Source organism: Dermacentor albipictus, chromosome 9 (assembly GCF_038994185.2).
Source record: "Dermacentor albipictus isolate Rhodes 1998 colony chromosome 9, USDA_Dalb.pri_finalv2, whole genome shotgun sequence".
Lineage (NCBI taxonomy): Eukaryota > Metazoa > Arthropoda > Arachnida > Ixodida > Ixodidae > Dermacentor > Dermacentor albipictus.
This window is the reverse complement of record NC_091829.1, coordinates 129,753,808-129,777,125: the sequence shown is the minus strand read 5'-3', so window position 1 is coordinate 129,777,125 and position 23,318 is coordinate 129,753,808. Positions and strand designations below refer to the sequence as shown.

Here is a 23,318-nt window from a genome sequence, read left to right as displayed (position 1 = left end):
ACTTACCTTTATCGGGCGACCACGTTTCGCCGCCTAAGAAATGGTATCGTACAGCGCGGGACGCGCCTGCATGTATCCGATGTTTCTGGAAAGTTATAGATGCTTCTATCCGCTGTCTGTTGCCGCCGAACCTTATGTTATCTGAATTCATCGCCTGACGCGACTGGTGTAGAACTTTGTGGAAGGCACGCGGGTTCGAACGATTAGTCTGGAACATTCGACGACTGCTGTATAAAAGCGGACGCGCTTGACGCGCTGATCAGATTTTCAACGATCGCCGACCGTTTTCGCCGCTATCGTTGTGCTACAAGTGTAGCTTGTTTTCGTGGCCACAGGTTCGCCCAATAAAAGCTAGTTTTGTCTTTAACAGTATTTGCTACTTTGTTCTTCAACGTCACCACCACACGACAATATATAGGAAATCGTAAGCCGTAATGTGCCTACAGTTCACGCGGAAGCAGGTGTTGCCATGTCGGAGACGTCGTGGAACCGGTGTCGGACAGCGGGACTAAACTGCAGGGTCGGACCGCCACGTAGAGCTCTGGTGGCCCTGCGCCACAGTCGATGTACCGGACCTCCGCGTGCTTGGTTTCCCACCGGCGGGGTTTGTGCTCGGGAGCACAGAGCAGCAGCCACCGGGTCACGTCCACAGTTGGCAGGGTAGCCCTGTGGCCGCTCACCCGAATGCTCGTTCAACCAGGCTCAGGACCGCCAGCCCTCCTGGACCAGTCGGCCAGTGGAAGAACTGGGCAAGGTTGCCTCCCAGCTGGTGAAAGCGTTGATTCGGTGCAGACGTAGCGACGCGGGCGGTGATAGCTGGGCCGGAGGCCCAGCGAGGAAGCTTTTTGCCCTCGAACGCTGAACCTCGCGCACTGCTCACGCCACGGGCCCCACTCTCTCGCGCCACGCTTGTCGAGGCGCCACTGTCGACACTCACAAATCAGTGTCAATGATGATGATGGGGGCCTTTCGCACATACCCACTCACGGGTATTTGCCAAGAGTCGGTGTCCTCTTCGCCACCCCACAGGCCACTGCCTTCGTATATTTATGTTTCCCACTTCCGCGCACCTTGTCTTATCACACACATTACGTCCCTTATTCATCGACACTGCCTCCTATGAAATATAGCGTGACCATGCAGCTACACTGAAACCGGCCCCCAAGGTTTTATGGAGAAACCTCGTTCTCAGGAGGAGGTGCTGCAGAAGCTCTGCGGGAAAACCGGACATCTACCGGCAGCAGCCTGACCAAAAGACCTCCGCTGGCCAAGTAATTCAATTAGTTCAATAACCCACTTGCGCCTGGCGCAGGGCCTACAAGAATGAGGATGTATGCAGCATTTCCGCATGTGTGAACCTGCCGTGGTTGCTTAGTGGCGATAGCGTTGGGCTGCTAAGCACGAGGTCGTGTGATCATATCCCGGCCACCGCGGCCGCATTTCGATGGGGGCAAAATGCGAAAACACCCGTGTACTTTGATTCAGGCGCACGTTAAAGAACCCCACGTGGTCCAAATTTCCGAGTACACCACTACGGCCTGCCTCCTAATCAGATCACGGTTTCTGCACGTAAAACCTCTTAATTGATATGTTTTCCGCACTCGTGAGTGTGCGTGTGACGAACGTGTGCACGAAATGTATCTGTCCTTGATGCGTGGGTGCTCTGTTCATCGCATTTGTCGCACTGCGTGTGCTGCAATCGTAATAGACATGATGGAAAATACTGTCCCGCAGTAACTCCACAGCAGCTCGAACAGGGTGTGTTTGAGCTTCCGCGTAACAAAATTGCGTTTTCTCATATATTTGAAATGCAATCCGATGCTATCATGTCTGAAGGTTCTGTAGAAATCGTACTTTACAAATATTCTGACGTGTTTTCCTTTTAAACATTAATTTACTTCAAGAAAGGCACTTGGGCTTGGCGGATGGCCTAGAAAACTGAGGATGTATGCTGCTGCAGTTCCACACACATGCATACGCGCGTGGCGTACGTAACTTGTGTAACGTCGTCTAACGTCTGTTGGATTGGTTATACTTGTATAATGCCCGCAGTTGCTTCGCTGTGCATCCACTTTCACAGGGTGGAATGGAAGCGGACGTTTTATCACAAAACGTCCCAAATTAACACCAGTGGCACTATCAAGATACTCAGAGCACACATTCTATTGCAGCTGAGTGGAGGGTATACGTATGCTGTGAGTCCGCAACTAAAACTCGTTGTTGAAAGTTTGCGCCAAAGGTTCGTGTAGTAGGTGTCCTTCTTTCGAATTCGCGACACCTTTCGCCTCCATCATGCTATACGAACAAGCTGAACGTGCAATTTTCGCAAACCGAAACACATGAAGCTCGAAACCAAGCATGCCTGCGTATAGGCAAGTAGGAGTGAATAACGTTAGCCCCACAAAGGCGCTAAGGAAAATCTGCCACAGCGCAGGCTGTCTCGCAAAAATAAGCGGAATTCTGAGCCGCACTTTGTTTGGTGCCGGTGCTTCAAGCACGTTTGGCACCGGTTGGGCAGTTTTTTAGGAGACATGGTTTCTTTTTAATTCCATAAATAAGTCTATAGACAATCGCAGACTATCCGCGGACGTTTATTTGAAAAATTGCACATAAATTTAAGAAAGCCTGCGAACACACTGGAAACTTGACTGTGGTGACTGCAGGTATCTCTACTGAATCAAGTGCCTTTTCGTAATCTATGAAAGCCATCTAGAGAGGCTGATTGTACTCTGAAGACTTCTCGATTACCTGATTGATTACATGAATCTGATCTATAGTACAGTATTTCTTCATGAAGCCATGCTGTTTCTTCGGTTGACTGAAGTCAAGTGTGGCCCTTTTCCTATTGCAAAGTATCTTGGGGAATATTTAATACAATACTGGAAGGAAGCTAATGGGCCTATAATTGTTCAATTCTTTAACGTCTCCCTTTTTATGGATTAGTAAAATGTTGGCATTCTTCCAGTTGTCTGGAACCCTTGAAGTCGTGAAACATTTCGTATAAAGGGCCTCAAGCTTTTCAAGCATAATGTCTACTCCATCTTTGATTAAATCAACTCTTTTTCCATCGTCTCCTGCCGACTTCCCTCGTTTCATGTCTTCTAAGGCCCGTCTAACTTCCTCGCAAGTTATAATGAGAGCCTCTGTAACCTGTTCATTACTCCTTTCAAAGGAGGTACTGTGGCTACTCTGTGTAAATCAATCAGCGGAAGAATTCTTCCGCTGCTTTTACTACATCTTGGCTTATCCTATGCCGAGTTTTCTTCTCACTGATTTCATGCTGCGTCCATTTATTACTGCTTCCTCATTCTTCCTTACGTTGTATTTCGAATATACTTTGATTTCTCCTCGTGGATCTGTTTGGACAGTTCCGTGAATTCTATCTGATCTCTTGAGTTATATAGTTTCGTTCTTTGTTGTTTTTATTAGGTCCTTCGTTGCTTGGCCGAGCTTACCTACTGGTGGCCTTGTTGCATTGCCTCGCACTTCAATTGCTGCTTCTGAAACCAGCCTAGTAACGGCTTCATTCATTACCTCTATGTCATCTACACATCTCACTGTTCTAAGACTGCATATCTGTTTGCAAGTACCAGCCTGAATTGGTCCGCTGTTTCCTTACTGCCTCTAGGTTGGCATGTTTCTAGAAGTTTGACTAATTTTACTCTTTCTCTCTTCACATTGAGCTGAATCGTAGACCTCACAAGTCTATGATTAGTGCAATTTACCCTACCTAACACTTCTATATCCTGCCTTATGCAGCGATTGGCTGAGCGTATGAAATCGATTTCATTCCTTGTTTCACATTATGGCTTTTTCAGGTCCACTTTTTGTTGCTACGCTTTCTGAAGAAGGTGTTTACCATTCTTAGCTTATTTCTCTCCACGAATTCTACCAACCTCTCTCCTCTAGTGTTTCTAGAACCACCACCGCAGTTGCCAATTGCCTGTTCATCAACCTGCTTTTTCCCCACTTGTGCATTGAAGTCGCCCATTACTACAGTCTACTGAGTTTGAACTTTTCTCATTGCCAAGTCCACATCTTCATAAAAGTGATCCACTTCATCCTGATCATGACTGGAGGTCAGAGCATATGCTTGTACCTCCTTTAACCTATACCGGTCATTAAGCTTTATTACAACTACCGCTACCCTCTCATTATTGTTGTAGAATTCGTCTGTTGGCCGCTATATCCTTATGAATTAGGAATCCTACCCCGTATAATTTCCTATATGGAAGTCCTCTATAGCCGAGGATGTGGCCGTTAGTGAGCACTGTATAAGCCTCACTTGCAGTTCTAACCTCACAAACGTCAGTGATATCCCAAACAATGCCTGCTAGTTCCTCAATGTGTCCTGCTAAGTTAGCTTCACTAGAAATAGTACGGGTGTTAAAGGGTGCAAGGGTCAGTTTCCATCAATAATGATCTCAATAATATTTTATATTACTTACATTATTCAGTACGTGTTGTATTAGTTTCCTTGATTATATTTATTTTTTGTTTCCATAATTATTTGTGGCTCCGGGACGATGGTATATAAAAGGCGAGCATTGACACGTGTACCTATTCCATTTTTTTTCGGCGACCGTTTATCGCGGACCAGACGCGCTTCCTTGTACAAAAACTTTCTCGAGTGTTGTCGCTCACTGTTTTGTGAAACAATGTGGTCTCCGATCATATTGCATGCTTGAAGCGCACAGTGTTGTACATTGTGGAGCCTGTGCGAGCATGAGTGATTACGCTTGGATATAGTACGGTGGCTCATGTGTAGATAGCCCATGCGCTTCACCCAGAGACCAGATTTTAACGATGGACGAATCTGCCCGCCGCTTTCGTTGTCCTTGTGTATTATTTACTTTTAGGACTTAGTTTACGCCTCTTGCAGTTGTACTGCTGTCTAGTTCTTCCCCGTAGCTACACCGTAACGATGCTATTCTGATTGTTAGAATGCTATGGACGATTCACATTCCTGGTTTAGCTGGTACTCGTCAGCTTTTCCACCGCAGAGAATTGTCAAAGATTGGTTATACGACTCGACTGCTGACTGCACCGATTATCGGTTGGGTTCATTGATTTTTCTATGGAAAATGTTTTGTGGAGGTATCACCTGTGCTACCAAAAAAGTTGCAGATTCTCTCGAAATGCGAAGAATTTATTGCCACAGCTAAAATTATACAGCTATACGAATTAGTAAGGATAGTGGTTTGGCCGGACTTATAAATTGCTATGAAAATTCGCTAAATGACCAAGCATAATGTCACGTGTGCGCAGGCTACAATGAACACATCAACCTCGCCAACCGCTGTCAGGATTGGGGGCTCAATCCCGTCGTTCGTGATCCGTTGTCAAGATTGAAGTCCGGCATGAATTAGAAGGTAGCTGGCCCATGCCGTCGTCCAACTTATCCACGCTGAGGACGTTGATGAAGGGAAGGACTGCTTCTCATCGAGAATGAGGAATATGGGTTTATTTGCAATATTTATATCAGTCTAACATGACTGTTTGAGAAAGTACATCAGTCTAACATGACTGCTTGAGAGAAGTGTGTCATAATAATATAATAATATTATTTGGGGTTTTACGCGCCAAAACCACTTCCTGATTATGAGGCACGCCGTAGTGGAGGACTCGGGAAATTTGGACCACCTGGGGTTCTTTAACGTGCACCTAAATCTAAGCACACGGGTGTTTTCGCATTCGCCCCCATCGAAATGCGGCCGCCGTGGCCGGGATTCGATCCCGCGACCTCGTGCTCAGCAGCCCAACACCATAGCCACTGTGCAACCACGGCGGGTACAATTGTGTCAGTCCAACATGACTGCTCAAGAGAAGTGTGTCGAGTATCCGCACAGCAGCAGTTTTGAAACACTCGGTCCTCCGGCCATACAAGGCGGCGAACGTTCCCGGTAACTTGCCCTCATAGTCGTAAGCGGGTGGCAATCCTGCACTTCAGGTGGCCATTCTTAACAGCGCCTCCATGGCCCGAAAATGCTCGACTGTCTAGCGCTGACAACCGCTGGGCAGGAAGAGAATGGCTGGTGGTCAGGGTGTGATTGATGCCTTGACTTGCAGCGACCACTTGTGTATTGATGTCACCGCCCCAAAACATCAAACAAGCACAGGCAACTGCAAAATGAACCCCACAACACGGCTCTGCGCCGAGATGACGTACATTGGCTCTCACTTTAGACTCGCTAGGCTTAAAAAAAAAAACATAAGTGCAGAAACAAAAAAAAAATGCTGCATTTCACTATGCCAATTTCTGAAGCAATTTCGTGCTGACAAATTCAGCAATCATGGAGGGAATCCTGCTAAATGAGAGAAGATCTTCTAGGCTTAAAAAAATTAACACTAATAACAATAAAATGTAGGTGGGACCCGCAAAGGCAGAATTCAAATTAGCCTACTCCAACCATCCGCATTGCTATGCAACTTTCCCTTCTTATATCCAACGGAGAAGTTGTACTCTTGCAGAGTGAGGCTCCATCGGAGCAAGCGGCCATTCTTGCGTGACATTTGATTGAGCCACGTCAGAGGACAGTGGCCGGTGTCGAAGATGAACTTCGCTCCGTACAAGTAACACGACAACTTCTGGGCGGCCCAAACTAAACAAGCGCATTCCTTCTCTGAAGCACTGTAGGCTTCCTCCCTTACATTTAGTTTACGGCTGGCATAGAGGATAGGATGCTCCTCGTTATCGTTGCCGACCTGACTAAGTACCACGCCCATACCTCTGTCGCTTGCGTCGCATTGAACTATGAATTCCTTTGTGTAGTCTGGCGCGCGAAACACAGGGCGAGAAACCAATAGCGTTTTCAAACTTTGGAAAGCGTTCTCTTTGTCCTTATCCCAGTGTACGTTATTCGGTGCTCCCTTTCGGCGGGCGTCTGTTAATGGACTTGCCAGTTGCGAGTAATTCGGAATGTACCGTTGATAGTACCCCACAAGTCCCAAAAATGAACGAAGGTCCGTTTTCGTGCGCGACTTTGAAAATTCTCCAATCGTAGCTATTTTCAGCTCAGCCGGCCATCTCATGCCCTGAACGACAACATGGTCCAGATAAGTTACCTGCGAACAACCAAACCTACACCTTTCCGCTTTCACCGTTAAGCCGGCTTCCCTCAACCGTGAGAACACCTGTTTGAGGTGCGATACGTGTTGCTCTCAGCTGTCCGAAAAAATCGCTACATCATCAAGATAGGGCAAGGAGAACTCCTGCAAGTCTTTTAGGACAATATCCATTAACTGAGAGAAGCTAAACGGCGCGTTCTTCAGCCCGAAGCTGAGTGCGAGAGGGCGAAAAGTGCCTACAGGCGAGATGAATGCGGCATAGCGGCTGGCACTTTCTGAAAGGGGAACTTGCCAGTACCCCCGCACGAGATCTATAGTTCAAATGTATTTAGCAGCGCTAACTCTTTCAATTCGTTCCTCAATGTTGTTTATCGGGTACAGCTGATCCCTAGTGATGGCATTTAACTTCCCGTAGTCAACACACGGACGAGGGTCCTTGTGAGGGGTTTCTACGAGTATTAGTGGTGACGTGTAGTCACTCTCAGTGGGCTCAACAACTCCCAACTCTAGCATGCACTGTATCTCTGCCTCCATAATCTCTCTCTGTCTTGGAGACACCCTGTAAGGCTTTGATCTTACTGGTTCGGTTGGTGTCAGCTCAATTTCATGCATTATTAGTTCGGCTCTACCCGGCCGATCACCGAATCTGTCGAGATATTCCCCTAACACCTCTTTTAGCTCATCTAGCTGCTCGGGTCTTAGAGCATGCGAGCTTACCGAGTGCTCTACTACTTCTTCTAGGCCGATTTCAGAGTTGGAGGTCGCCCTATACTCCTTAAACTTGGTACTATAGTGCCATCCTGCTCTTTGATGGTATAGTTAACGACTCCGCTCCGCTCAATATACGCCTTCATCAAATTCAAGTGATATATCCTCACCTCCTTCCTGCAACCGGGCATTTTCAGAGCATAGTATCTGAAAGTTTGTGCAACACTTTAACGGGCCCGTTCCAGTGAACTTCAAGCTTGTTCTTTCTTGAAGGTTTGAGGATCATTACGTGGTGTCGGGTGTTAAACGTACGAAGCTTCGCATTCTTGTCGTAATAGAATTTGGCATTCTTTTGAGCTACTCCCATGTTTTTTCCGGCTAGTTCTTGGGTTGCGCTTAGCCGTTCCAGCAATTTTAGCGCGTATTCAACCACTGTTGGACTCTCCCCTCTTTACTCCCACACACTAGTTCTGCTGGCGAGAACCCTGTCGCTTCATGTGGAATCATTCGCAAAGCGAACAAAGTTGCCGGCAGACAGTTCTCGCAGTCCTCCTTGTGCTCGTAACAGAGCGCACGCAAAACTCGCTTAACCACCGAATGCCACCTCTCTACACTGTTTGACTGAGGGTGAGATACCGAACTGTGTATTAACATTACTCCGCACTTCTGCAAGAATGTGGAAGTCAGTGCGCTCGTGAATACTGGCCCTTGATCTGCCTGAATTTCGGCTGGAAACCCAACTCGTGCAAACACTGTCAAAAGCACGTCTACTACTTCGGTGGAGCTGAGCTCTTTCAAAGTGATTGCTTCTGGAAACTTGGTAGCCGCACACAGCATGGTAAACAAGTACCTGTAGCCCGATTTTGTTTTTGGAAGAGGTCCTACCGTGTATATTACAATTCGTCTGAAAGGCTCTGTTATTAAGGGCACTACCTTCAGTGGAGCTTTCCATGTCTCTCCAGGTTTACCAGAACGCTGGCAGGCGTCGCATGATCATACAAAGTATTTTACGTCTTTGAAGGAGCCAGGCCAGTAGTATTCGATAAGCCATCTTTCCTTTGATTTGTTTATGCCTAGGTGGCCGGACCACCCATTTCCATGACAGAGACTCAAAAGCTCCTCCCTGTACTTAGTAGGTACGACTAACTGATCTAAAATTCTACCCTTTCGATCTCTGTAGTTCCGATACAACAATCCTCCTCTCTCATGTATTGTCACGTTGCGCCGAGCAATGCCTTCTTTAGCTGTGTCATGTAATTTAGCTAGGCTCTCATCATTCTTTTGCTCGGCTGCCAGTGACTCTCTATCCACACGTAAGAGCTGATCAAAGTTCTTTGAGGCCGGTGATTATGACGACCCTGTCTCGCTTGTGAGTGCGTCAGCTTGCTCTTCCTGCAGGCTAGAGCTTTGACGCTCTAGTGCAACGCTCTCATTGAGCTGGTCAGCTGGCAGGCTCTCCTCAACTGTTCTTTTGTCTCTCGGGCCTAGCATGGATTCGAGTATTGAAATTATCCCCTTTTATGCTCCCGCTGGAGGAGTTTGTGCATTTTCAGCCGAAAGCGCCGCGATCCTACGAGCTTGGCCTCGGGTCAATGCTTGTACTATGCCCTCTCCCAGTTTGAGCCCTTTGTCACGCAGTAACTGATTCAAACGATTCGAAGAGATGTAAGGATACTGCAGTGACAAAAATTTTGAAGCTGCAGCCTCAGTCTCTAGCTCCTCGAATGGTCCATTGATTCTGACTTTGGCCATGGGCAGACACACACTGTGTTCTTCTACAACCTGTTTTATCCATGCTACTTCTCCGGTGAAGTCATCTACCGTCTCGTAAGATGGATGGACAATGTCCATCGTGGCGGCACTGTCTCTTAGCACTCGGCATGGTTTTCCATTAACTTGCAGGCCGTGAAGATATGGACTTAAAAGTTCCATATTCTCATCTTTTTCCTCCACGTAGGAGAAAACTACGCTAGGCTTCCCGCAGTTTACAACTATATGTCCCAGTTTGTGGCATTTGTAACAGCGAATTGGTCTAAAAGATTCGAATTTTCTTTTCTGTTCTTTTTGTGCGGTTTCTCCGTTAAGTTTCTCCTCGCTCTTTTCTGCGGGCTTTTCCGCTATGTCTACAGGCTCCGATTGTCTAGTCTGCGCACCCCTTTTCAACGGAAATGGTTTCCGCGGTCCATTTCAACCATCCAAGTTTCCGTCCTCGGAGTTCAACTTTCTACCGTTTGCGTACTCTTCGACTAATTCGGCCGCCCTTTACATAGTGTTTACATTCCCTCTGTCTTGCACCCACCGTTTCACAGCTTGGGTGATGGTTTTGTAAAACTGCTCTAGACACATGCATTCAATGATCATGTCTCTGCTTTCTTATGCTTCCGCGCTTTCAAGCCACTCGACTAGGTTGGCCTTTAAGCTATATGCAAACTCCGGATATCCCTCGCTATCTTTCTTGCCTGTGCTCCTAAACCTTTGCCGAAAAGCTTCGGCTGAAAGGCGGTATTTCTTCAGGAGACTAGCCTTAACTTTTGCATAATCATATGCATCATGTGCACTTAATCTTGCGATTACTTCCGCCGCCTCATACGGCAACATAGAAAGCAACCGCTGTGGCCATGTACGCGGGCCGAAGTTCATCTTTTTGCAAGTCCTTTCAAAATTGCTTAGGAACAAGCCTATGTCGGTCCCGACCTCAAATGGCTTTAATAGCTTGTCCATGCGGTACGATTCTACCTCACTTGATCGTCTCAGAGCGCCTTCACTTCCTTGAGACAACTCCGAACGTTTGCTTTCAAGTTGCATTTTTCTTAAATCGCGATCTTTATCGCGTTCCTCTCTTTCTCTTTCCCGTTCTTCTCTTTCCCGCCCTTCTCTTTCTCTGCCCCGTTTCTCTCTTTTTTTCAGAAGTTCAAACCCCATTTCAATTTCTTCCTCACTGGCCTTTTCGGAAATTAGCTCCAATAATTCCGATTTTAGCATTTCCTTGCACACATCTAGGCCAAGTTCCTCACCAACAATCAACAATTCGTCTCTCAGCAGTGTCCTTAACTACATGATTGCTCCTTTACTGCCTTGATCCTGCTCTCTAAATCTAGCTAGGAAAACACAACCTAGCTAACACTCAACAATCTAGCTTCCCTACTGTTCTAAACAGAACAACCACAAAATGAAGCCTAGAGAGTCAAAGCAAGAACCAAGCACTCACCGCAGTCACAGCACAACGTCGCAAAGTCCATCTCACCTCTGTCAGCCATTTGTCAGGATTGTGGGCTCAATCCCGTCGTTCGTGATCCGTTGTCAAGATTGGAGTCCGGCATGAATTGGAAGGTAGCTGGCCCATGCCGTCGTCCAACTTATCCACGCCTTGGACGTTGATGAAGGGAAGGACTGCTTCTCATCGAGAACGAGGAATATGGGTTTATTTACGATATTTATATCAGTCTAACATGACTGTTTGAGAAAGTACATCAGTCTAACATGACTGCTTGAGAGAAGTGTGTCAGGCCAACATGACTGCTCAAGAGAAGTGTGTCGAGCATCCGCACAACAGCAGTTCTGAAACACTCGGTCCTCCGGCCATACAAGGCGGCGAACGTTCCCGGTAACTTGCCCTCATAGTCGTAAGCGGGTGGCAATCCTGCACTGCAGACGTGATGACGAGCGGTAGCCGTGGTGAGCGAATCGCTCGTCCGGCTGTATTTTGCTACAGCGCTAACTAAGTCCGCATGAAACAGCGTGCAGGAAGCCATCAGCTGTCTCAAGTAGCCCTCCTTTTGCCTTCAGAGCAAATAAATTGCAAAATATGGCACGTGTGATTGCACTCTGCCACGCAATGCACAGCCGGAGTACAAGAGAAGCGCTCATGTCTCCCTTGCTTTCGGGCGCGAGAAAACGGCGATGATCCTTCCCGCCTTCCTCCGTTGCACGCGCAAGATTAAGGCGTCATCCTTCTTGTCGCCCACGCGCACTTTTTCTAGCACCTACACTGAACAAGGTAAAACGTGTGCGTGTTCGCCAAGAAGAATGGTGACTTGACATCACGTACGCAAGGGGGAAGGGTGGGCAGGATCCACGCCATCTTCTCACGCCCGCGACAACTCTGTTGCGCGTGTGAGCTCAAGCTACCATCCTACTGAGACAATAGGCGCGCGCTTTTACTTGCACCTACACAGGCACTGAGTTGGGCTCCATAAATGGTTCCAGAAAATAGCGTCTCCTTTTCCTCACAATCACTCTCTCTTGCACCAGCAAAACATGTCACGTGACTACGATTCTATCACATTTGGGCTTTATATGGAATATCACGACGACGACGACGATTGAAATGTGAATTGATTTTCTACATTTTTATAACTTATTTGCACAATACTGTAAACCTTGCTCAAGGCCCGAGTAGAGAGGGCAGAACGCATAATCAAAATTAGTTCGAAGGCAGGCAAACATCATTAGAAGAAACATAAAAAAATCGCGATTATATTTCAATCGTGAGTCAAGCGTTGCGTGCGACTGTTTCCTTGAGTACGTGTAATGTCCAAAGTAAAGTTTTTTTTTTTCTAGTGAGTGCGCTTATTGTAGCAGATATGTGATGCGTCATTTTCAACTGTAGCAACTTTGCGCAGGGCACCCAGATTCTAGGCATAATCGGTGGCTACTTGGGCCTGTGGTTGGGCCTGTCGCTCTACCTGATCGCGTACCTTGGAGCCAAGTGGATACTGCTCACGCTGCGGCGACGACTGCGTTCAGCATTCAACAGGGCCAGGCGAGTACCCATAGTGAAAACCTTTTGTGAGTTTCGCACTGGCAATTAAACGTGCAAGTGTGGAAACTTGGCTTGTTCGTTTCTGTCCATTACACATGCTCACAGTTGTTGGCAAGTGCTTGAAAAAAAGGCATCAATGACTATGGCACTCCCTAATGTGAAATTTGAGCACAGCTATACGGGAGTTTTCATTTCGCGATATAATGGCTGGCGCAGACAACCTGTCTCGTGCGGCACGTTGTAAACGGAGCAAAGTGTGGCGCGACTGCCTCACTAATCTGTACATCACGAGGTGGGGGACGCGTCAGCATGACTCACAGTAGCCGCCGCAGAGAGGCCTCCGCTCATGCAGCGCTTTGCTTCCATACAGGCGACGCGCGCTACTCTGACGCATTGACGCATCTCGTAGTCATCGTCCGTTTTGCGTAGCACAGCACTTCTCACGCTTTCGCCGCATATCCTCCTCTGCTTTCCGCCTTATGGTTCCGCTGCTCCCTCCTCCTCTGATTTCCTCCTCGCACCATCGTTGCCATGACCACTTTTCATCTACTGTTGCGCTCTGCGTTCACTTTCATCCTTCACTGTGCTCGTTAGCTCGGATACGAGGGAAAACGCCGACGCTGACGCTCGCCGGAGGAACGGGCGCCTAAGAGCTGCGCTTTAATAACACCCCATTTATGATATTGTCACGTAGTTGTGACGGTGAAAAAAATAGTCGCAAAACTGCGAGTGATGAAATGAACTTTTCGACCTCTCTGGCCGTATCGCGTGATCTTCGGATAGCGTTATCGACTTCACCTTCAGCTCGGTGATTCCGTCTTGTTGGTTTAGGAAGTTCGTACTGAGAATCACTTCTCTTGAGCATTGTTGAAGGATAGTGAAGGTGGCACAGTAATTCTTCATAGTAATTCTTCCAGTGCAGATTACGGTCGGTGTTATTAGGAGTCCTCCAGCTGTTGAGATTTCAGGGCCTTCGCATGCAGTCCTAACTTTCTTCATCAGGGCGGCAATGGGTCAATTTATGACGCAGTAGCCGGCCCCTGTGTCCGATAAGGCGGTGACTGCACGGTCGTCAATAAACACTTCGATGTCGGTGGTTCTTTGTTTTGTGTTGCAGTTTGGTCTTGCCGTCGGCTCACGGCTGTGTCGTGTTACTAAGGTAATGGCTGGAACGTGACGCCGTCAGGTCTCCTTTTGTCGTCGCATTCTTTGCTTCTAGGCTTCATCGGCATGGCGGCGTCTCGTTGATATGTCGTCGAGAGTGACTTTTCGTCGTCTTCGTCGGTAGCAGATGATCTTCGTCAGTTCGAGGAATAGCAATCGCACCTCTATCGGCTGGTGCTTTTAGTTTTACGGATATGGGCTAGCAGACTGGCCCTGGGATGGGCCAGTGTATGTTAGGCGTTGCGGGGACACGTAGCGGCCCGGTGACGGTGAACAGGATGGTCGTCGAGGGCTCCACTGAGGTAGTGGGTGATATCGCGTGGCAATTACTGTGGTGCGCTGACACCTAACCCTCGCAGTCCCAAGTCATGGTATTGGCTTCGGCGATAGACATGACCGGCTTCCACGCAGTGATCGCTGAGCGGACAGTGGCGCGCCAAATGTCTGTCTTTCTCGAGTAGCTGTGCTGCGCGACGAGCGGGCGTGCTGGCGGCGGTGAATGACGGAATCGCGGCGTTACGGGCCCCTGGCATGGTCGCGGAGGGGGACCTTGAAGGCGGGTGAAGGCGGCGTAGCTCATCGCTGCCGGCTGGATTTGCGGTAATGGTGGGGCTTCTCGTACTTCCAGTGACCATTTAATTTTCTTTCAGACTACAAAAACCATCGAATTAATTTTGTGCTGCGATACTAGGAACATCTTCCGGAGTTCTTCTTGCACAACTGCTCTTATTGTCTTGCTCAGATCATCAGAACAGAGTGCTTGAATGTGTGTGTTTGGCATAAAGCGGTGGTTGGAACTGCCTAGTGCGCATTTATAGCGCCTTCTCAATTGTCGAAGCCTCTGATAAAAATTCTGCTATGGTGTTGGTCAGGTTGCGCATAAGTGCGACAAAGAGTTCTTGTTTTACCGAAGCATAAGGAACCAAATTTTCTTCTCCTTAGACAGATCCGGGTTGGCCGGCCGGAAAAGCGGGGTGGTCTCTTGTGTAAAAAGTGTGGTGTTCTCGTTGGCCCGCTGCACAAATGCTTGCAGTAGATGTTCAGACCTTTCTCTTCTGACGATGCTTTCGAAAGTCTTTAGGTGCAGAACAGGTCCCATGTCGTTAACGAGGAGTCTAGATTGTCAAACCAAGCCTGGACTGCTTCGTCCAGCGAAAAATAGACCTGACGCAATCAGACTTCAGCGTTCCACTTGTTGTTAGTTCACAATCTTTCTAACATGTCTTCCGTTGATGCTCCATAGAAAGTAGGGGGCTCCCTGTGTTGTTCATGCACGACAGGGTATGGTCAGGTTTTCATTTTGCTTATTGATTAGGCCACAGTCTTCCTGGTCGTCTCAGGTAGAACACCGCGTTACGGAGGCGGGTTTTGCATCCTGTGGCTAGCTTTATGGTCCGGGGTGACGCTGGTGTTATCTTGAGGTTTCGGGCTTGGATCGGGCTTCGCGGGGGCGTTCGTTACATGAACGCACTAGCACCTTTACCAGATGTCATGTAGCAGTGATGGTGAAGAAAACAGTCACAATACTGTGAATGAAGAAGTTTTAGAATGAAGAACTGTTTATTGGGCCAACATGTGCCCACAGAAGCAGATTACACTCACAGCACAACGAAAGCGGCGAACACAGTGGGCGATCGTCGGGAATCTGATCAGCGGAACAAGCGCATTGGCTTTTACATTAGTCATTGAAGGTTCCAGAGTTATCGCTGGTGCCTGCTTGTCTTCCAGGAGGTACTACGCAGTTCGCGCCGTGCATGCAATCAGATTACACAAGGTTCGGTGACAACCGGCAATGGTTAGAACCATCGATAACATTCAAGAAACTTCCGACACATGCAGGCACGTGTTGTGCTTAGCAGGTTGAAAGCCGTGTGCCTAGAAAGATAAGCACACGTGTAAATATCCCACTCTACACTTTGGCCTTGTTTGCTGTTGATTTAATTCTTTGCGCAATAAAAGTGCGAGGAAGTCATCGATTTTTCATTGTGTCCCTTTTGTTCATAGTTCTCGTGTGTCGGGATTGTGAACGAAGCGTAACTGAAGGAAAAAACCAGTCACAAACACAAAGCACAAGAATAGAGGTTCACACCACAACGACTGGACTATCAACTGAGCTTTGTTAGAAACGGCGTAGTCCCATCAAGGCCAGCAGAGCATGCACAACCACAGCATCGTTAATCAGAGTGCATGAAAGGACAAGGTATCGCATCTATCGCAACCGACCTAGAAATGCCAATTCTTTTTCAAGTAAGCGCACCGAAGTTGTACTAATGCGGCCGTCACCTAATAAACTGATGTAATACACTTCCAGGATTTCTCGCTCGTCATTACCCTTGCCCCTACCAAGAATCGTTACATTGCTGAACAAAGGGTAACAGCCACATTCATTGCAATGGCGAGGCAAGTTCGCACCGGTATCTGACTCCAGGGAGGACAGGTTTGGCCTATGTATACTTTGTCGCATGTGAGAGGGAACTTATACACAACCCCTGTGACACCTGCCGTAGAACGTTTTTCATGCTGCTTTGTGCAAACGTGGTTCCTTGCCCTGCCTCAAAAACTGTGCAAGCACAGACCCGAAAGCTTGAAAGGGGCAGAAAACGCAACACTTACTCGCTGCTTGGCGGCAACCTTTTTGATGTTGTGGCTCAATTTATACACATACGGCGTGACTTCAAGTTTTCTACGATAAGTTGCCCCAACATCTGCCAATTTCCAGCCAGCAATTTCTTTTCCTTCAACTATGTATCAACTGGCCCAGATTTCAACCCTTCACCGAAGCGTAACGGCACCTGCTGGCGTTAGTCGTGGAATCCATCAGTACGATGTCCGACTTGCTGCCTCATTTGCTTTTTCTGCAGTGCCGCTGCTACTCGCTTCATTCATGAACACCATACGGTATGAACAGTCGTTGATTTCATATCGCAATGCCTAGGCCTTAAATGTGTTTAACTCGGGTGATCGAATTGGAGCTGGCGTCCGTCAAATGGGACCGCACCTTTAGCTCATGTCTCCCAGTAGTGGGCGTACGAACTCAGTCGGCAGCTATGCTAGATCCAAGCTCTGCTAAACTAGGTCTGCGGGGTTTCAAGGTCCATGTCGGCTACAAGAGCTGACAATGGTGCATTTCAACTTCTAAAGTGCGTTTCGGCTCCTTTTGAGGGCGGATGAATATACACTGGGTGTTTAGTAATTAGGTAAAAACGTAATTAGTGAATTATAGTAATTGCCGTCAATTCTGCACGGCAATTTATTGTTCAAAATATATCCGCCTGCTTAAAAATCTAGCTCAAGTACTATAATTGTGCTATCTACCACAGGTGATATAAAAAAGCTCCTGGCAAGCTTTGCAGAAACAGCCAGTCTATCATCAGCAGCAGCTCCATCAGACAATTTTACGTCCATTGCAGGAGAAAGCCCTCTCTCTGCGCTATCCAGTTACGAGTATATACATGCGAACTTGCGGAAAAAGGGATTCCTTCTTCCGCAAGCGGGATAGCCGAAAGTGGACGTGGAGGGGCCTGAATTGGAAGACTGGAAATGAAATGGACCTCAAACTCTGTGCTAACCCTGGCGTCATACAAGATGTGGACATGCTCGGCAAAGTGCGCTGCTGTGACCATAAAAAGATAAGAAATTCAATTAGCTAGACTTCAAGAGGGTACGGAATAAATTGGTACATAAGAAGCCGATCAATGAGTGAGTGGCCAGAGGGAAAATAGAGGAATTCCGGATGAAGCTACAGAACAGGTATTCGACTTTAACTAAGGAATAGGACCTTAGTGTTGAAGAAATGAGCGACATCCTTATGGGCACTATTAAGGAGTGTATAATAGAAGTCGGTGGTAACTTTGTTAGACAGGATACCAGTAAGCTATCGCAGGAGACAAAAAATCTGATTAGGAAACGCCAATGTATGAAAGCGGCTAACCCTACAGCTAGAATAGAACTGGCAGAACTTTCGAAGTTAATCAACAAGCGTAAGACAGCTGACATAAGGAAGTATAATATGGATAAATTTGAACATGCTATCAGGAACGGAGAAAGCCTAAAAGCAGTGAAGAAGAAACTAGGAATAGGCAAGAATCAGATGTATGCGCTAAGAGACCAAGCCGGCAATATCATTACTAATAAGGATGAGATAGTTTAAGTGGCTGAGGAGTTCTATAGAGACTTATACAGTACCAGTGGCACCTACGAGGATAATAGAAGAGAGAATAGTCTGAAGGAATTTGAAAACCCCCAAGTAACAACGGAAGAAGCAAAGAAAGCCGTGGGAGCTATGCAGAGGGGGAAGGCAGCTGGGGAGGATCAGGTAACATCACATTTGTTGAAGTATGGTAGGCAGATTGTTGCAGGAAAACTGGCCACCCTGTATACGCAATGCGTCATGACCTCGAGCATACCGGAATCTTGGAAGAACGCAAACGAAATCCTAATACACATTAAAGGGGACGCCAAAGACTTGATAAAGTATTTACTAAGGTAATCGCAAATAGAACCAGGAACCCCTGAGACTTCTGTCAACCAAAGGACCAGGCAGGATTCCGTAAAGGCTACTCAACAATAGACCATATTCCCACTATAAATGAGGTGATAGAGAAATGGATGGAATATAACCAACCCTTATATATAGCTTTCAATGATTAAGAGATCGTTGTAGTCGTATAGGAGGTTGTAGCCAAGTACTGCACCAGGATGGCCAATCCTGCTTTGGAGAGTGAGTGCGTTGCCGGTTCTGGTCACCGGGATCAGCCCGCACTCCAGGCCTGTTTATGCAATTTTATCAACACGCGGATTGTTTTTTTTTTCTCTCGGGTGGAAAACTGCGTGGCACGACGATAATGGAAGAGAGAATAGTCTAGAGGAGTTCGACATCCCACAAGTAACGCCGGAAGAAGTAAAAAAAGCCTTGGGAGTAGTTCAAAGGGGGAAGGCAGCTGGAAAGGATCATGCAACAGCAGATTTCTTGAAGGATGGTGGGCAGATTATTCTATAAGAACTGGCCACTTTGTGTACGCAATGCCTGATGACCTGATAATCTTAATCTGTAAGAAAGTGGACGCCAAACACTTGAAAAGTTAAAGACCGATCAGCTTACTGTCCGTTGCCTACAAAGTATTTACTAAGGTAATCGCAAATAGAATCAGGAACACGTTAGAATTCTGTCAACCAAAGGACCAGGCAGGATTTTGTAAAGGCTACTAAACACTATACCATATTCACACATCAATCAGGTGATAGAGAAATGTGCGGAATATAACCAACCCCTATATATAGCTGTCATTCATTACGAGTAAGCCTTTGATTCAGTCGAAACCGCAGCAGTCACGTATGCATTATGGAATCAAGGCATAGACGAGCCGCTTGTAAAAATACTGCAAGATATTGTTGCGTGTGGAAAGACACAGACAGAAGAGGCTATTTACAGGCTATTTACACTGGAGCCTGGCAGCCAGGTGAACACTCGCTCGCGCCAAGCGCACCGACCACCTTCATCGTCGTTCTTGCGGCGGCTCGTTTCTTGAGCATCTCTCGGTGATATCGTAATACTACCTCCCCCCCGCGGCGGCAAAAGCACCGTCAAGGTGCTGTTAAGTAGCCAAGGCTCGTGGAGAGTTGTAGGGCTTGAGTCGGGCGACGTGGACAATGTCACTGATTGTGACAGCGGAAAACGTAGTGGGCGTGCCTAGAACGATATCATAGGTGACATCGGTCACTTTTCGGAGCACGCTATACGGACCTGTGTAACAAGAAAGGAGTTTTTTGCATAGGCCAACTTTACGCGAAGGTGACCAAAGCAACACGAGGCTGCCGGGCACAACATGGACATCACGGTGACGGAGGTCGTAGCGTTGCTTCTGCTTGTCTTGAGACACTTGTAGACGAGCGCGCGCAAGTTGGCGAGCGTGGTCACCATGGGCGATTGCATCACGGGCATAATCGCTAGTTGAAGGTGTGGCGGACCGAAGCACAGTGTCCAGTGGTAGCGTCAGTTCGCGGCCATACAAGAGGTAAAACGGGGAAAAGCCAGCAGTTTCGAGACGGAAAGAATGGTATGCAAATGTAATGTAAAGTAGAGCCAGGTCCCAGTCATGGTGGTCGTCGGACACATATTTGGATAGCATGTCTGTAAGGGTGCGGTTCAAGCGCTCAGTGAGGTCGTTCGTTTGGGGATGGTAGGAGGTGGTTAATTTATGCCATATTGAGCTGGCAGGCGTGATGTCGTCGATGAGTTTGGCCAAAAACGTACGGCCATGATCTGTTAGCAATTGACGCGGAGCACCATGCATCAAAACAATATCATGTAGGAGGAAGTCCGCAACCTCAGTTGCGCAACTGGTTGGGAGAGCATGGGTTAGGTTCAGGTCGCGTAGTCCACCACGACTGCAACCTACTTGTTCCCTGATGTAGACTCCGGAAATGGGCCTTGAAGGTGTAAGCCGACACGATGAAAGGGCTCGGCAGGGATGCCGAGCGGCTGCAGGTAACCAGCGGGGAGCAGGGGAGGCTTCTTGCGTCGTTGGCAAACTTCACAAGCGGCGACGTAACGTCGCACGGAACGGGCAAGACCCGGCCAGAAAAAACAGCGACGTACACGGTCATAGGTTCGAGATACGCCGAGATGTCCTGCCGTTGGTGCGTCGTGGAGCTCTTCTACAACGGTGGAGCGGAGGTGTTTAGGTATCACAAGTAGGAACTCAGAGCCCTCCGGATGAAGGTTACGACGTTACAGAGTACCGTCGTGGAGGACGAAGAGGTGTAGGGTAGCATCGGCCGGAGAGTGCTCAAAACGGTCGATCAGTGCTCTGATGTAGGTGTCACGGCGTTGCTCGTCGACGAAATGAAGCAGCTGCGATAAAGAGAATACGCACGAAGCACTGGCAATATTAGAGGAGTCAGAGTCGTCAACAGGGTAACGCGACAAGCTGTCAGCGTCTTGGTGAAGGCGGCCAGACATGTACACCACGCAAAATGAAAATTCTTGTAGCCTCAAAGCCCGTCGACCAAGCCGGCCTGTAGGATCTTTTAGCGAAGAGAGCCAACACAGAGCATGATGGTCAGTGACTACGGAAAAAGGGCGACCGTAAAGGTGAGGACGGAACTTCGCAACCGCCCAGACTACAGTGAGCATGCATTCTCGTTCCGTAATGGAATAGTTGCGCTCCGATGGTGTGAGGAGGCGGCTCGCATAAGCAATAACCCGATCCTGGCCATGCTGACGCTGGGCTAAGACGGCACTTAAGCCATGACCGCTGGCATCTGTACGCAATTCTGTAGGGGCATTAGGGTCGAAGTGGGCGAGAATGGGTGGTGAGGAGAAAAGAGTAACGAGACGAGAGAAGGCGGCGGCTTCTGCAGTACCCCACGAGAATTATACGCCTTTCTTCAAGAGATTAGTGTGGGGTCTAGCAATTACCACAAAATCTTGAAGAAAAAGACGAAAGTACGAGCATAGCCCTACAAAACTTCGAACACCTGCGACTGTCTTCGGAACCGGAAACTCTCTGACAGTGCGAGTTTTGCCGGCATCAAGCTGTACTCCGGAAGCGTCAACGAGGTGGCCCAGAACAGTATTTTGGCGGTGGCCGAAACGACATTTGGGCGAGTTAATTTGCAGCTTCGCCTTTCGAAATACATCAAGTATAGCTGTTAGACGCTCAATGTGCGCGTCGAACGTGGGCGAGAAGACGATGACGTCGTCGAGGCAGCAGAGACATGTGGACCATTTGAAACCTCGGAGCAAGGAGTCCATCATACGCTTAAAGGTGGCAGGGGCGTCGCATAATCCAAACGGCATTACTTTAAATTGGTATAGACCATCAGATGTGATGAACGCGGTTTTTTCTCTGTCCATATCGTCAACAGCAATCTGTCTGTATTCCGAACGAACATCAATAGACGAGAAGTAGCTGGAACCGTCCAGGCAGTCAAGGGCGTCGTCTATACGTGGGAGCGGGTAGACGTCCTTCTTACTAATGTTGTTCAGATGACGGTAGCCTACACAGAAGCGCCACGTTCCGTCCTTCTTCCTGCACAACACCACAGGTGACGCCCACGGACTCTAAGAAAGCTCAATGATGTTTTTATCGAGAATTTTGTTGACTTCGTTTTGAATTACTCGGCGTTCCGACGCAGAAACTCGATACGGCCGTCGGTGAATCGGCGTAGCATCGTCAGTAAGAATCCGGTGCTTGACCGCGAGCGTCTGGCCTAAAGTGCGATCGTCGATGTCGAAAATATCTCGGTAGGACGATAATTCATGGCAAAGCTCTTCAGCCTGCACCGGGGACAGGGCCGTGGCAACCATTTTCTTTATATTGGGATCGGCAGCCGAGGCTGGCGCGAGGGGCCTGCTAAGCTCGCGAGAACCATCGGTCGATCACGCTGCCACGTATTGGTCGCCGAGACAATCAACGGTGGCAAGGCAAATACCTTGCGGTAGAATTTGCTTTGCCAATCCAAAGTTACAGACAGACATGCGGGTGTTGTTCCCAGTAATCTTAAGTATACTGTGAGGCACTGTAACGTCATACCTCATTGGAATGTCGGGCAGAGGAGTGACGAGGTACTTGCCATCAGGAACTGGTGGGAAAGACAACAGTTCAATGTAGGCTATTCAGTTTGGCTGCAGGCGATAAAAGCCGGTGAGACGTAAGCGGCAGTGGGGTGCGTCAGAAGGTTCCGCGAGCATCGGGAACTTAAGACGAAGGGTACTGGAAGAGCAGTCAATAAGAGCAGAATGTGCGGAGAGAAAATCGAGGCCGAGAATGAGGTTGTGGGGGAATGATGAATTACGGTGAAGAGGACAGGCGTGGGGCGGCCCGCGACACTGACGCGTGCCGTACACATGCCGATGATAGGCACAGTACCCCCATCCGCAGCGCGGACGACACGTGCCGACGCTGGGTTGAGGAGCTTGTTCAGTCGTCGTCGGAAGGCAGCAGTCATAATTGAAAGATGTGCTCCTGTATCGATGAGTGCCGTGAGAGGATAGCCGTCAACGTCAAGAAGGTTTCGGTTCGTGGGTAACGTGAGCAGAGGATTTTAGGGCAGGGTGGACAACGCAGCCTCACCTCCAGCAGCTGCAGTGCCTAGTTTTCCGGCTGGATCCGGGAGATGATAGGCGGCGAAGAGAAGCGACGGGGTCGGGGCGAACGAGACTGATGGCGTCGAGGTGAGGGTGAGCGTCTGTACCGAAGGTTCGGAGCTGGAGCATCAGCTGCAGTGGATTCGTGGCGGGTGGTATAGGGAACGGAAGGTCCAAAGGTTCTCGAATAAGCGGCGTGTATGTCCGAGAACGTGGTGGTCATCGGTTGCGGCATTGACGAGCGATGTGGCCGATGCGACAGCAGTGGAAGCAGATCGGCCGGTCACGAGGAGTTCGCCAATCAGACGGGTTGCGGCGAGATGTGGCAGAAAAGGAACGAGGAGGGCCGCTAAAGAACTGGGGAACGCTGGGTTGAGACGTGGAACACATGGAGTTCAGACCCATGTTCTCAAATTCCTGTCGGACGATGGCCTGGATCATCGTAATGGTGGTTGCTGGCGGATCGGGAGGCGTCGCGGAGAAAGCTGGCGAACAGGTGGCCTCGAGTTCGCGGCGAACAATACG

The 23,318-nt window shown here is 48.4% G+C and overlaps 2 protein-coding genes across 2 annotated transcripts in view; one reads left to right on the top strand and one right to left on the bottom strand.

Moving 5' to 3' along the window:
• Positions 1-23,318, top strand: part of LOC135918838 (uncharacterized) — a 337,804-nt gene that overhangs the window by 84,835 nt on the left and 229,651 nt on the right. The window contains exon 5 of the mRNA XM_065452520.2: positions 12,399-12,538. Coding sequence (XP_065308592.2) covers positions 12,399-12,538 — 140 coding nt within the window. The remainder of the gene's footprint in view (positions 1-12,398; positions 12,539-23,318) is intronic.
• The window catches only part of LOC135918849 (uncharacterized), a 192,904-nt gene that overhangs the window by 15,608 nt on the left and 153,978 nt on the right, over positions 1-23,318 (bottom strand). The gene's annotated exons all lie outside the window — the stretch shown is intronic.